The 14,685-nt window shown below is 41.5% G+C and overlaps 2 protein-coding genes across 2 annotated transcripts; both read right to left on the bottom strand.

The window, feature by feature from the left end:
- Positions 1–73: 73 nt before the first annotated feature.
- LOC115573784 (uncharacterized) lies at positions 74–2,589 on the bottom strand. Its single transcript, XM_030404752.1, has 7 exons — positions 2,238–2,589; positions 1,693–2,025; positions 1,288–1,569; positions 1,090–1,161; positions 901–1,002; positions 767–810; positions 74–471 (listed from the first exon to the last, which is right to left on the bottom strand). The coding sequence occupies exons 1-7, from the start codon at positions 2,299–2,301 to the stop codon at positions 388–390; spliced, it is 981 nt and encodes a 326-aa protein (XP_030260612.1). The 5' UTR covers positions 2,302–2,589; the 3' UTR covers positions 74–387.
- Positions 2,590–5,331: 2,742 nt separating this feature from the next.
- LOC115574550 (uncharacterized) lies at positions 5,332–9,747 on the bottom strand. The gene is made up of 7 exons (XM_030406150.1): positions 9,570–9,747; positions 9,031–9,363; positions 8,626–8,907; positions 8,401–8,511; positions 6,002–6,103; positions 5,868–5,911; positions 5,332–5,585 (listed from the first exon to the last, which is right to left on the bottom strand). The coding sequence occupies exons 1-7, from the start codon at positions 9,676–9,678 to the stop codon at positions 5,502–5,504; spliced, it is 1,065 nt and encodes a 354-aa protein (XP_030262010.1). The 5' UTR covers positions 9,679–9,747; the 3' UTR covers positions 5,332–5,501.
- Positions 9,748–14,685: the final 4,938 nt, after the last annotated feature.

The following is a 14,685-nucleotide window of genomic DNA, read 5'->3' as shown; positions in this document are numbered from 1 at the left end:
TCACCATAGATTTGGTAAGAAGGGAACAACAGAAGCAATTTTCAAGCCCTCTTCAGAGTTTAGTAGCTGCTATTTATCAAGGATACCTTAAGTATATAAATACTATGATTGACGTGCTAAGGGTTAGAACATACAAGTGCATTCATGTTTTTTTGAGGGGGGGGGAGCCACGCAGGGTCGAGGGGAAGTCTTGAGTCAGCACACTTAACACACACACATTTCTTACACTGATGAAACAAATCAGGAACAATCAGTTGTCCAAAACTGAAAATGATTTTCTGAGAATGTTGTCATCTGAAGGCTTCAACAACTCGTGTAAATGTGATGTTATTTAACTGCAGTGAAGTCTTTTCTCTGATGACTTGATATTGATGTGGAAGTTGTTGATCAGTGGAGTCTGACAGAGGCAGAAGTGTCTCCACAGTTTTCATATTTCACCACACCATCATCTTCATCTTCATCATGATCCACCTGTGAAACACAACACAAACAAACTGTCACTCTTACACACTTTAACTGACAACTTTCAAATCATTGACCCACATTTAACACAAGACATAAGAAATAATCTGTCAACACCTGAACGCACCATCTCTTACTGTTACTTGTATATATATATATTTATTTATGTGTGTGTGTGTGTGTGTGTGTGTATATATTATCCCAAAAGTTCTCCAAATGTTCCTCCCAGCTGACTGTTGATGTTTATACACTGAGTCAACTGAACCTGAACGCACCACCAGCTCCTGTCCGAACTGATCTTTACCTGACTGGCTGCTGCACCTGAAAGCCTCACTGGTTTCTGGTTCCCTGGAAAATAAAGCACAGAGTAACATTTTAGCTCTAAACTGACAGTTTGTGTTCATCAGTCCAAACAGATGTTGGTGTGAATGTTCTCACCTGGAGCTCTGATGAGAAGAACAGTAATCACAGTAATTAGGACGAGTTCAGCCACACGCAGAACCAACATGATGTAGTCGACAACAGAACAATCTGTACGAGCTGTGGAGCAGAAACATCACGTCAGAGAACAAAGTTGTTAATGCGAGAGAGAGATTGTACGAACAGATAACAATGCTGAGTCACTACCTGGTAGTTCTGTTGAAGCATCATCACTTGTTGTTGTTGTTTTTGTCGTTGTTGTTGCTGTTTTCTTCTCACCTGAACAAACACAACTCAACAAACGTTGCAGTACAAAACTTGTGTTGTGATGTAACATTAAAACTTCAAATAAACCAATATTTTCTGTAATTCTTCACATCAGTTTGAAGATCAACATATTCTCACCTGGTTTGTTTCCTGATGACTGAAGTCTGAAGGGAAACAGCTGCTGCTCTTTGTCACCATCAGTCACTGAACACTTCACAAATTCAAACTCTGACTTGTAAATGTGATGAGAAGACGGAGCACGCACAGAGGCAGAGCAGAGAGACTGTGATGTAGTTACACCTCGGTTATCTTTTTTCACCTCTTTACCCTCATACAGCCACTTCACTGTGTGTCTACATGGTTCATATGTCGACACAGAGCAGGTTAATGTCACCTCATCATGGTTCTGATGTTCAGTCACTGGTGGAGATGGAGATATTGTGAGAGAAAGACAACAAGAGTCAAATGAACTTCATCACTGTGATCATAATTATTGTAATGTTTCACAGTTTGATCTGAAAACATGATGATGTAAATACTCACTGGAGACAACAGACAGATAAACCACAGAGCCTGAAGAACTTTGAGCTCCTCTTGATTTGTACTGCTGACAGATGTAAAGACCAACATCCTCGACTGTGACATTCTTCATAACCAGAGAACAGTTCTCTGTAACACTCAGTCTGTCTTCAGCTTTTACATCTTTGTCAATCTCCCCATGTTCAACCAGCTCTACTACTTGTTTGTTTCCTAAACCACTGAAGATCCAGATAGTACTGTTACATCGTTGCTGAGGCTTTATCATATTTTCACAAGGCAAAGTGACGTCATCTCCAACTCTGACAGTGAAGGAGGCTGGAAGGTTTTCAGCTGCTCCTGTTTACAAGATCAGAGAAAAATATGGAAAATAAACTGAAATGAGAAAAAAATCTGTGATATTTCTTTATCCTTGTTTCTAAAAGTTCACTAAACTCACCATGTTGTAAACAAACAACACATTTTGTTGTCTTATTTCAAGCAAATATATTTAATAAAGTACATTATTGCAGTGCACCTTCCATTTCTATATGTGATATACGTCTTCTTACCTGTGAACTGAAGCATCGCTGTCACAAATAAAGACATATGAATCCATTTGAACTGGACCATCATGATTCTCTGTCTCTCCTTCTTCTGTCTCTCTTCTTATGATCATCTGAGTTTCTAAAGTCGTGCTTTAGTCGAGAGAAGCTGCACCTACTTCCTGTGGTTCATGTGATGTCACATCCTCACTCTTAATCTTAGACTCTTTTAGACTTTCATCTCACTGAATTTCTTGTAAATGTCACAGTTTCCACTTTTACAAGTTTGAAATGTAGTTTTGTCTCATCCACAGTGACTGACAGCAACCACAAACTCTTGATCAGCAACATGAGATGCAGCCATCAGTGAAGAGGTCAGAGGTCAGAGGTCAGAGGTCGCAGCAGCCCGACAAAAAGATCCTGTGAAACTGGAATGAGCGAGTGAAGAAGACAAAGTCACTGATTACAAGACAAAGGAAAATGTTTGAGTCAATCTAACACTGTAACAACAAACTATATGAAGACTCTTGAGTCTCAAGTTCACTCTGTGTCCAGTCCCACGGTGTATTTGTGACACTGACGTGTTTCACACATATGTTAGTGGTCTGAGACCTGTTGGTTCCTCCTTCTGTCTCTGAACTTGTTTCTCTCAGAGAAGTGAAGGGGAAGTGTTTTGATGAGAATGTGGGTACAACAGCAGCAGAGCTCTGCAGGTGTTAGCCTCTAATGATGAGCAGATAAACATGAGGAACACACAAAGCTCACAGGAACACACAGTCCACACTTTATTAGGACAGAAGACAAAGAGGCGCTTTTCAAATTCTGCTGAAAACCACTTGAACTCCTGGAAGGTTTGGAGTCACTGAGACTAGTTACAACAAACCGTTGCAACACTGATGAGCGTCCTGACTGAACTGACTTTAACTGTCACGACGTGGAGCATCAAGCCTCCATGATATGTGCTGCTCAACTGGACAGTTCCAACACTTCACCTGTGGTCTGGAGGTTGTTCATGCTGTATGCTCACTGCAGACACGACTAGTTGGACATTTAAGATGTGTGAAATGTATTGACATCATTTTAGGTCAGAGTAGGTGGTCATGTGCATCCAAACCTTCTGAAAGTAGCTGAGTTATTAGATTTCTGTACATTCTCAGCTCACTTTGGCTGCATTTCTATCTGTATTAAGACATATTTTAGTGTCCAGAGAGAACAGAGCTGTTCAAGCCACCAGAGGGAAGGTTTACTACTAGTAGAGTCAAGACATTCATAGTAGAGAATATTCACTTTACATTATGACACTGTTAGTACATGAAGGAGTCACAGATCACAGAGTAGAGTGAAGTGGTGCAGATGTCTTTATTTGCAGATGATATTGTTAACAGATATAAAGAGAAGAATGTTACTGCATTTACATTGGGGGTATTTAGACACTTTTGTTCAAAGTGAAGTACATTTATCACAAGAAAGAAACCACAACATATCACCATCGATAATGTAAGAAAGGAACAATAGAAGCAATTTTCAAGCCCTCATCAGAGTTTAGTAGCTGCTATTTATCAAGGATACCTTAAGTATATAAGTGCTTATATTTAAATGTTAAGGGTTAGAAGTGCATGCACGTTTTTTTTTTTTTTTTGGGGGGGGGGGGGGAGTTATGCTATGCAGGGTCGAAGTGAAGTCTGAACAAGTGAGTCTTGAGTCAGCACACTAAACACAAAGTTCTCACACTGATGAATGAAATCAAAAACAATCAGTCGTCCTAAACTGAAAATGATCTTCAGAGAGTTTTGTCATCTGACGACACGACTCGTGTAAATGTGATGTTATTTAAAGGGATAGTTTGTTTTTTTTTTTAAGTGGGGTCATATAAAGTACATCTATAGTCGATCTGTTTCCTAACGTGATCACCGATCAGCGCAGCTTCAATTTGGAGAAGTAGAGAGCAGCTCCAGCCCAGACTCTCAGCTTTGTACTGCAGTGAACAGGGTCCCGAGAAAAAGCGAAATTAACCACCTAAAACAAGGCTCACCTAAATTTTTTTTACATCAGTTCAAGTATACCTTGTATAGGTAAAATCCACACAGCTTTACATCGCCGTCAGAACGTGCTTTCTTTTGGCACTACATTTTCTCAACCGCAGAACCCCAGTATCCCTGCGCATGAGCGCTAATGCAGAAGGATACGGAGAGTTAAGTTTCTTTTTTATCGAAAGTAAAACTCTCGTCCAGCCGCCACTCGCTGATCAGCTGTTGTCCAGTTACGCTAATGCGTAGGGATACGGAGGTTCTGCGGTTGAGAAAACGTAGTGCCAAAAGAAAGCGCAGTCTGACGGCTATGTAAAGTGGTGTGAATTTTACCTATACAACGTACACTTGAACTGATGTAAAACTTTTTAGGCGAGACTTGTTTTAGGTGGTTAATTTTGCTTTTTTGCTGGACCCCGTTCACTGCAGTACAAAGCCGAGAGTCTGGGCTGAAGGCTCTCTACTTCTCCAAACTGAAGCTGCGCTGATCTGTGATTACGGTAGGAAACAGATCGACTATAGATATGTACTTTATATGACCCCACTTCAAAAAAACCGAACTATCCCTTTAACTGCAGTGGAGTCATTTCTCTTACCGTCAGGCGGGGGGTTAAAGGGAAGACTTTGGAAAGGGGAAGGTGGACCCAAATGCAGTTACACAAGAGGCAGGGATATGAGGGAACTAAAGGCGAGCTTTATTATAAAGCTGAACACAAAAACAGGAGCAGACAAAACGGGGCAAGAGGCAAAGTATCAACCAAAAACAGCAAGACAAAGTAGCAAAATAAAACAGTTCAACAAAGTGCAAAGAAAAAGGCAAAGTACAAATCAAACATGGAAAACTCAAAACCAAAACATACCATGACGGGACTCGAAGAACATGGATGAGAGCATGGACATAAACAGGGGCTGACAAGAACAATGACCAGACAAGGAGTGAAGGGAACACAGAGACTAAATACACAGACACTGATGACAAGACGAGGAACAGGTGAGGTGGACCAACAGCTGAGATAACGAAGGGGAGGAGCACATGAGAACATGAAGGGACCAGGGCAATGGACAGAGGGAGCCAGAGGGAACATAGGAAAAAACACAGGAGAACTTAAAGGACACATGAGGGCATGGGAAAAACAAGACACAAGACAAGATACATAGACAGAAATCAAATACAAGAACCCACAAGACAAAACCAGACAAGAACACAACAAACAGATTTACAGTCATGACACTGACGACTTGATGTTGATGTGGAAGTTGTTGATCAGTGGAGTCTGACAGAGGCAGAAGTGTCTCCACGGTTTTCATATTTCACCACACCATCATCTTCATCTTCATCATGATCCACCTGTGAAACACAACACAAACAAACTGTCACTCTGACACACTTTAACTGACGACTTTCACATCACTGACCCACATTTAACACAAGAAATAAGAAAATCTGACAACACCTGAAAGCACCATCACATATCTGGTACCATCACTGGTATATATTTATATATGTGTGTGTGTATATATATTATCCCAAAAGTGCTCAAAATGTTCCTCCCAGCTGACTGTTGATGTTTATAAACTGAGTCAGCTGAACCTGAACGCACCACCAGCTCCTGTCTGGTCTGATCTTTACCTGACTGGCTGCTGCACCTGAACGCCTCACTGGTCTCTGGTTCCCTGGAAAATAAAGCACAGAGTAACATTTCAGCTCTAAACTGACAGTTTGTGTTCATCATTCCAAACAGATGTTGGTGTGAATGTTCTCACCTGGAGCTCTGATGAGAAGAACAGTAATCAAAGTAATTAGGACGAGTTCAGCCACACGCAGAACCAACATGATGTAGTCGACAACAGAACAATCTGTACGAGCTGTGGAGCAGAAACATCATGTCAGAGAACAAAGTTACTATCAAACATCTGGAGCACAACACATGTGTTCAGTCATGTTAGTGACAGTCTGAAAGATGCTAACAGGGAGTTTAGTGGTCAGAGAGAGAGAGAGAGAATTTAAATTTTTAAAATACTTAAAATTAAAAACTAAAAATTCAAGATAGTATTAAACCTCAACAATAAACAACATACAAAAACAACACGGTCAATAAAGATTCACAGAATTCAAATCATCACAGTACACTTCTAAAGATCAGCTGCTCATCAACAACACAGCAGATGTTTATAACACCACACAGATCTGTCAGAATTCTGTAATAATTCAAATCTGTTTTTAAAAAGCATTTCAACATTTTTACAAACATGAAAACAGCATCATCATCTACAGCTTTCTCTATTCTGTTTCTTCTGCTCAGATACATGGCCACCTTTGCTCTCCCCAATATGAAATTATAAAGCTGGCATTTGTCTTTATTTTTCTGAAAGTACCTGAAGCCCAAACTCAACATATGTTTGGAAAAAACTTCCCCAAATAGTCCGAAAACTTGTTCCAACATTGTAAACAGAGGCAGCGGTGGACAACACTCCATGAAACAATGAAAAACAGTCTGATGATGAGGACAAAGTGGACAGACATGACTCACATCAGAGTTCATGACAGAGACAAACACATTGACAGCAACAACACCATGTAAAACCCTCCACTGCAGGTCAGCAGCTCTTTGATCAATGCTGGTTTATACAGCGCTCTGCATTCAGGTCCAACACCATCACTCAGGCCTGAGGGAGCTCTCCATGGAGGGTCACTGCTACCATTCAGTTTGTCCCTCTGCAAAACGTTCTTACTTTTACCGGACGGCCTTTAATAACCTCTTCAGTTTCTACAGACTGAGGAAGAAAGTTTCTGAAAAAAAAGAATTCCAACTCCACAACTGTTGCTGGTTCTGTGACTTTAGAAGGTTTCACTGTTCCACTCTGTCCTCCAGTCAGTCTGGTTCTCAGGAGTACTGTGTGTCTCCAAAATAACATCCAGCTTTTTGAGAGAACACAGCTTGAAAGGAGACACCCTTTTCCCATCATCCCTTGCTCCATTTATGTTCAAGCTGCCTATTCTTGTGTCTTCCATAGCATAAAAAAAAGGTTTAAAACAAAAACAAGTGAACAAAGCAGGCATGATTATCAAAAACTGTGTCGACTCCATGAGTCGGCATGACTTCCAGCAGAGGCCGGTCGATACCGCTCCGGATCCAAACCGCTTCAAACTACAGCACAGAATACAAATGCTGTAATAAATCTAACAAGTAAGGTGTCTGGATGGCAACACATTCTGATTTTTGAATTTACTTAGTGTAGATTAAATGATGACTAATTGTTTCTCCTCATATGAGTTAAAGAGTGCAGACAGAGTGAGGCTCACAGCTCCAGGGGTCCTAAAGTAGTTTTTCAACTGGTGAAGTCTAAAGGTTAACACACGGCAGGCCATCATAAAGTACTAAAACCTGAAGTTGGCCCCCACCAAATGGTGGGAGATGCCCAAACGTTTATGTTCCCATAGAGGGATGGGGAACCCATCTGGGTCATTTTGGGACAAGACCTACAGTTGACCGCAGCCAGGTCAGATGAGTTAGGGGAGAAGAGCAGGGAAACAGGTCAACTCCTCTTTTAGGCTATTGGATAATATGCCAAAATGACCAATTAGAAGAAGTGGGTGTTTACTGGGAAAGGGACTCTAAAGGCCGGTGCAGGGAAAGAAACAGGGGGGTGGCACTTGGAAAAACCTCCTAAGAAGCCAAGGCTGAGGTTTTGAGGGAGCAGAGGGCAGAGCTTTTTGGCATTGTTTTGTCCACAGATTTGATAATATCAGAACACGGCCGCTTCTGATCAGGAATCAAGGCGCTAGATTTTGTTTCAATAAAGATTGCTTCTTCATTCCACCCGCCTTGACTCCGCAGACTCCTTTTATGATAAAACTACACGCCGACACCTTAAAGAGGGGAAGCCCAGAAACCACACAAGCAAACAAACAAACAAAGATAAAAACAAACAAACCTACAAAAGATAGAAACACACTTCCCCCTTCTGCAGCTCCCAGCATGCACTCAGAGAGAGACAGAGAAAGAGACACACACACACACACACACACACACAGAGACAGACACACACACACACACACACACAGAAGTGCTGATGCAATTCCACATGAACCAGAATACAGAGACACAAAGTGTCTGTCAGCATCTAACAGATTGTAGAAGCAGATCAAAATGTTCACTAACTACTCTGTGGTTCTGATGAAGACCCTGTTGTGTTGGTTCCTCCTGTTCTGCTGGTGTCACTGGATTCAGTTGTTGTTGTTGTTAGTGGTGGTGTTGTTGTTGTCTCATCACCTGGACAGATAAACAAAACTCAACAAACTGTTCAGTACAAAACTTTAGATCCTTAATATGAACAAATATTTTCTGTAATTCTTCACATCAGTTTGAAGATCAACATATTCTCACCTGGTTTGTTTCCTGATGACTGAAGTCTGAAGGGAAACAGCTGCTGCTCTTTGTCACCATCAGTCACTGAACACTTCACAAATTCAAACTCTGACTTGTAAATGTGATGAGAAGACGGAGCACGCACAGAGGCAGAGCAGGGAGACTGTGATGTAGTTACACCTCGGTTATCTTTATCCACCTCTTTACCCTCATACAGCCACTTCACTGTGTGTCTACATGGTCCATATGTCGACACAGAGCAGGTTAATGTCACCTCATCATGGTTCTGATGTTCAGTCACTGGTGAAGATGGAGATATTGTGAGAGAAAGACAACAAGAATCAAATGAACTTCATCACTGTGATCATAATTGTTGTAATGTTTCACAGTTTGATCTGAAAACATGATGATGTAAATACTCACTGGAGACAACAGACAGATAAACCACAGAGTCTGAAGACCTTTGAGCTCCTCTTGATTTGTACTGCTGACAGATGTAAAGACCAACATCCTCGACTGTGACATTCTTCACACCTAGAGAACAGTTCTCTGTAACACTCAGTCTGTCTTTAGCTTTTACATCTTTATCAATCTGCCCATGTCCAACCAGCTCTACTGTTGGTTTGTTTCCTAAACCACTGAAGGTCCAGACAGTACTGTCACATTTTTGCTGAGGCTTTATCATCTTTTCACAAGGCAAAGTGACGTCATCTCCAACTGTGACAGTGAAGGAGGCTGGAAGGTTTTCAGCTGCTCCTGTTTACAAGATCAGAGAAAAATATGGAAAATAAACTGAAATGAGAAAAAATCTGTGATATTTCTTTATCCTTGTTTCTAAAAGTTCACTAAACTCACCATGTTGTAAACAAACAACACATTTTGTTGTCCTATTTCAGTATATTTAATAAAGTACATTATTGCAGTGCACCTTCCATTTGTATATGTGATATACGTCTTCTTACCTGTGAACTGAAGCATCGCTGTCACAAATAAAGACATTTGAATCCATTTGAACTGGACCATCATGATTCTCTGTCTCTCTCCTTCTTCTGTCTCTCTTCTTATGATCATCTGAGTTTCTAAAGTCGTGCTTTAGTCGAGAGAAGCTGCACCTACTTCCTGTGGTTCATATGATGTCACTTCCTCATTCTTAATTTTTAGTCTGATTTAGATTTTCATCTCACTGAATTTCTTGCAAATGTCACAGTTTCCACTTTTACAGGTTTGAAATGTAGTTTTGTCTCATCCACAGTGACTGACAGCAACCACAAACTCTTGATCAGCAACATGAGATGCAGCCATCAGTGAAGAGGTCAGAGGTCCGAGGTCAGAGGTCGCAGCAGCCCGACAAAGATCCTGTGAAACTGGAATGAGCGAGTGAAGAAGACAAAGTCACTGATTACAAGACAAAGGAAAATGTTTGAGTCAATCTAACATAGTAACAAACTATATGAAGACTGTTATTGAGTCTCAAGTTCACTCTGTGTCCAGTCCCACAGTGTATTTGTGACACTGACGTGTTTCACACATATGTTAGTGGTCTGAGACCTGTTGGTTCCTCCTTCTTCCTCTGAACTTATTTCTGTCAGAGAAGTGAAGGGGAAGTGTTCTGATGAGAATGTGGGTACAACAGCAGCAGAGCTCTGCAGGTGTTAGCCTCTAATGATGAGCAGATACACATGAGGAACACACAAAGCTCACAGTAACACACAGTCCACACTTTATTAGGACAGAAGACAAAGAGGCGCTTATCAAATTCTGCTGAGAACCACTTGAACTCCTGGAAGGTTTGGAGTCACTGAGACTAGTTACAACAAACTGTTGCAACACTGATGAGCGTCCTGACTGAACTGACTTTAACTGTCACGACGTGGAGCATCAAGCCTCCATGATATGTGCTGCTCAACTGGACAGTTCCAACACTTCACCTGTGGTCTGGAGGTTGTTCATGCTGTATGCTCACTTCAGACACGACTAGTTGGACATTTAAGATGTGTGAAATGTATTGACATCATTTTAGGTCAAAGTAGGTGGTCATGTGCATCCAAACCTTCTGACGTAGCTGAGTTATTAGATTTCTGTACATTCTCAGCTCACTTTGGCTGCATTTCTATCTGTATTAAGACATATTTTAGTGTCCAGAGAGAACAGAGCTGTTCAAGCCACCAGAGGGAAGGTTTACTACTAGTAGAGTCAAGACATTCATAGTAGAGAATATTCACTTTACATTATGACACTGTTAGTACATGAAGGAGTCACAGAACACAGAGTAGAGTGAAGTGGTGAAGATGTCTTTATTTGCAGATGATACCATTAACAGATATAATAAATAGAAGAATGTTACTGCATTAACATTTACATTTACATCAGGGGTCGGTAATTAAGTTTGGCCTCGGGCCAGATATTTTCCAAGCCATTACATGGCGGGCCACAATCAAAACAATAGCTAATTTAATGAATTAATAGGGGAGGAGGTGTGATAATGAAAATGATAGGCGCTCTTGAAATGACAGAGCAGACGCACTGAGACATTCAAGCGGGCTGATGTAGGTTGAATTTTGTGGACTGACCATTGGGGGCGTTATTAATTATATGCCTGTTAAAAATAAACAAAAACAAAAAAACATTTCCACTTGTTGCTGTTAGCTGTCAAAAAATGGCACTATCAAAAAATCTCAAGAGAAAAGTTAACAGCGAAAACAGGATCTTTCATGATGAATGGACAGAGAACTATGCCTTCATCCTCCCCAGTTTTATTAATGCAAAGCCCACATGCCTGATCTGTAACGAGGGTGTCTTCACATGCAAAGAGTACAATATTAGACGGCACCACGAAACGAAGCATGCTCATTTCAAGGTTGCGTTCCCTCAGAAGACAGAGGCACGAAAGCGCAAAATCGAAGCCCTGAAAGGTGCTTATGCACACAGCAGCAGGATCCTGGTGCGAGGCCTAACATCCCAACAGAAGGTAAACTAGTGCATCTCTGAAAGTGTTCTGGGTGCTCGCAAAGCACAACAAGCCATTCACTGACGCAGAGGTCTTCAAGGAGATGATGGTGACAGTTTTGGAGGAACTTGATACCAACAAGTCGATGGATGATGTGATCGGGTCAGTGAAACAGATGCCGCTCTCTGCGAGGTCCGCTGCTGGAGATGCTATATTTGCGAAACTGGAAGAGTTGTTTCAGTTGCATTCATTATCATTTGAGAGGGTTAACCTAATCGTGACAGACGGGGCTCCTGCTATGGTGGGAAAGCACAGAGGTCTGGTGAGCAGGCTGAAAGAACTCGCCCCCCAAATGCACGGGCTGCACTGCCTCATCCACCAAAGTGTCCTCTGTGCCAGACTGAATGGCGAGCTAAGGAATGTTATGGACAAAGTGATGAAAGTCATTCATTTTGTCAGAGGTACATCAAGCACCCAGCATAGGCTTTTCAGACAACTTGTGGCTGAGTCAGCAGATGCCGCCCACGATGACTTGCTGCTTCACAATGATATGTTCTGGTTAAGCAAGGGGAAAGCACTGGATCGCTTCTGTGCGCTACTGAATGAGATCAAAGCGTTCCTTGGAATGGGCAAGAGCAAGGCAGCAGCTGACCACCTTATCCTGCTGGAAGATGAAAAGTTCATGTCCAATGTAGCGTTTTTATCTGACATATTTGGCCACCTAAACCTGCTTAACCTTCAGCTACGGGGGAGAGACAAAACCATCGTGGACTTGGTTGAAAAACTGGAGTCATTCACGAGGAAGCTTGAGATGCTTGAGGCCGATATATCTACCGGCAGGCTCCTACATTTCAGCACACTGAAGAAGACAGCGGGAGAAGTGACGGAGCTGATGGTTGACTTCATCAAGAGGCTACGAGCCAACTTCACTTCTCGGTTTGGTGACTACTCCATCCCAAAAGACATCATTGACTTTATACGTGACCCTGCAGTAAAGCCAGCCGACAACCTCTCCTCCCTGGCGACAGAAATGATCCCCTCTTTAGATCAGGCTGCGCTGGAAATGGAAATTATTGACTTCCAAACCACCTCAGTTGTGCGAGATGCGCTCAGAAGTGCGGAGTCCGTGAGTGCCTTTTGGGTAGGCCTACTATGCTCCGAGGACTACAGCAACCTCAAGAAGGTCGCACTTTACATTCTGACAATGTTCACTTCCACCTACGTATGTGAGTCGTCCTTCTCAGCTATGAATGCAAAAAAAACGCACGAGAGGAATAGACTGACTCACCAAAATCTCGAGAACTGCCTGAGGATTAAAGTGACGTCTATTTCACCAGATATCCAGCAAATAGTGACCAGTGGGAGATGCCACTTTTCACACTAGGTGAGTAATCTAAACCAGTTATTGTGTCTAAAATCTGAACTGTATTTTTAATAAATGTCTTGTTGTAGGCTAGGCATAATTCAGGCAGCAAATGTAGCACGTCTGCTGTCGTTTCAGGGGCCGAGCACTCCAGCCCATGGTCGAGTGGATTCAGCTTTTTTGCTTCGTACTTCTTTGCTCTGATTTGCTCCGATTTCACAGTGCAATGCATTGTTATCAGTTTACAATTTTGGTGCCACCACAGTCATATAAAGGCCTAAATAACACGCACGTTTGAAACTCGTGTTTTACTTTTCACAGTTTAATGTACGTAAATGCCTATGTTTGATGTCTGGCCTGTTTGGAAGAAGACATGTTTTAATAATATGAAGCCTAGGTCCGTTGTTTGAATGACAACTTGTATTGTAGGGACTAGTTTGGAATTTCAGCACCAGGCGCTGTCCACTGACTTCATTTGTTTTTGCATGTTGAGCATTCACGCTGCACCTCGCTGATGTGCTTATTCACTCTCGTATCCAGATAAAACAAATAAGCATTTAGATTGAGTTCTGGAAAATGAAGTTTCCAAATAAAAAGCATTTTTGAGACTGGCAGTCCGATTTTTAAAAAGTATATTTTATATTTTTATTTTCATTCTCTAGTTCAAACAATCTCACGGGCTGGATGTTTTTGCTTGCAGGCCACATCTGGCCCGCGGGTCGCCTATTGCTAACCTATGATTTACATTGCGGGTATTTAGCAGACACTTTTGTCCAAAGTGAAGTACATTTGTCACAAGAAAGTAACCACAACATATCACCATCGATAATGTAAGAAAGGAACAATTAAAGCAATTTTCAAGCCCTCGTCAGAGTTTAGTAGCTGCTATTTATCAAGGATACCTTAAGTACATGAGTGCTATGATTCAAATGCTAAGGGTTAGAATATAAAAGTGCATGCACGTTTTTTTGGGGGGGGGGAGTTATGCTATGTAGGGTCGAAGTGAAGTCTGAACAAGTGAGTCTTGAGTCAGCACACTAAACACACACAAAGTTCTCACACTGATGAATGAAATCAAAAACAATCAGTCGTCCAAAACTGAAAATGATCTTCAGAGAGTTTTGTCATCTGACGACACGACTCGTGTAAATGTGATGTTATTTAACTGCAGTGGAGTCTTTTCTCTGATGATTTCATGTTGATGTGGAAGTTGTTGATCAGTGGAGTCTGACAGAGGCAGAAGTGTCTCCACGGTTTTCATATTTCACCACACCATCATCTTCATCTTCATCATGATCCACCTGTGAAACACAACACACACAAACAAACTGTCACTCTGACACACTTTAACTGACAACTTTCACATCACTCACCCACATTTAACACAAGAAATAAGAAAATCTGACAATATCTGAACGCACCATCACATACAGTTACTGGTATATATTTATGTATGTGTATATATATATATATTATCCCAAAAGTTCTCAAAATGTTCCTCCCAGCTGACTGTTGATGTTTATATACTGAGTCAGCTGAACCTGAACGCACCACCAGCTCACTGGTCTCTGGTTCCCTGGAAAATAAAGCACAGAGTAACATTTCAGCTCTAAACTGACAGTTTGTGTTCATCAGTCCAAACAGATGTTGGTGTGAATGTTCTCACCTGGAGCTCTGATGAGAAGAACAGTAATCACAGTAATTAGGACGAGATTACGAGATCTTTTCTCATAATTACGAGATAAGGTGTCTAATTTTTTTTTTTTAT

Source organism: Sparus aurata, chromosome 22, assembly GCF_900880675.1.
Source record: "Sparus aurata chromosome 22, fSpaAur1.1, whole genome shotgun sequence".
In the NCBI taxonomy this organism is placed as follows: domain Eukaryota; kingdom Metazoa; phylum Chordata; class Actinopteri; order Spariformes; family Sparidae; genus Sparus; species Sparus aurata.
Note: the sequence above shows the minus strand (reverse complement) of the source record. Positions and strands in the feature narration are given on the sequence as shown.

Coding starts and splice junctions, on each gene's coding strand:
- LOC115573784 (XM_030404752.1), bottom strand. CDS start 2,301: ATGATGGTCCAGTTCAAATGGATTCATATGTCTTTATTTGTGACAGCG. Junction 811..900: donor TCTTCTCATCAGAGCTCCAG/GTGAGAACATTC, acceptor TTTATTTTCCAG/GGAACCAGAAACCAGTGAGG. Junction 472..766: donor CAGGTGCAGCAGCCAGTCAG/GTAAAGATCAGT, acceptor TGTGTTTCACAG/GTGGATCATGATGAAGATGA.
- LOC115574550 (XM_030406150.1), bottom strand. CDS start 9,678: ATGATCATAAGAAGAGAGACAGAAGAAGGAGAGAGACAGAGAATCATG. Junction 8,512..8,625: donor GTCATCAGGAAACAAACCAG/GTGAGAATATGT, acceptor TTATCTGTCCAG/GTGATGAGACAACAACAACA. Junction 5,912..6,001: donor TCTTCTCATCAGAGCTCCAG/GTGAGAACATTC, acceptor TTTATTTTCCAG/GGAACCAGAGACCAGTGAGG.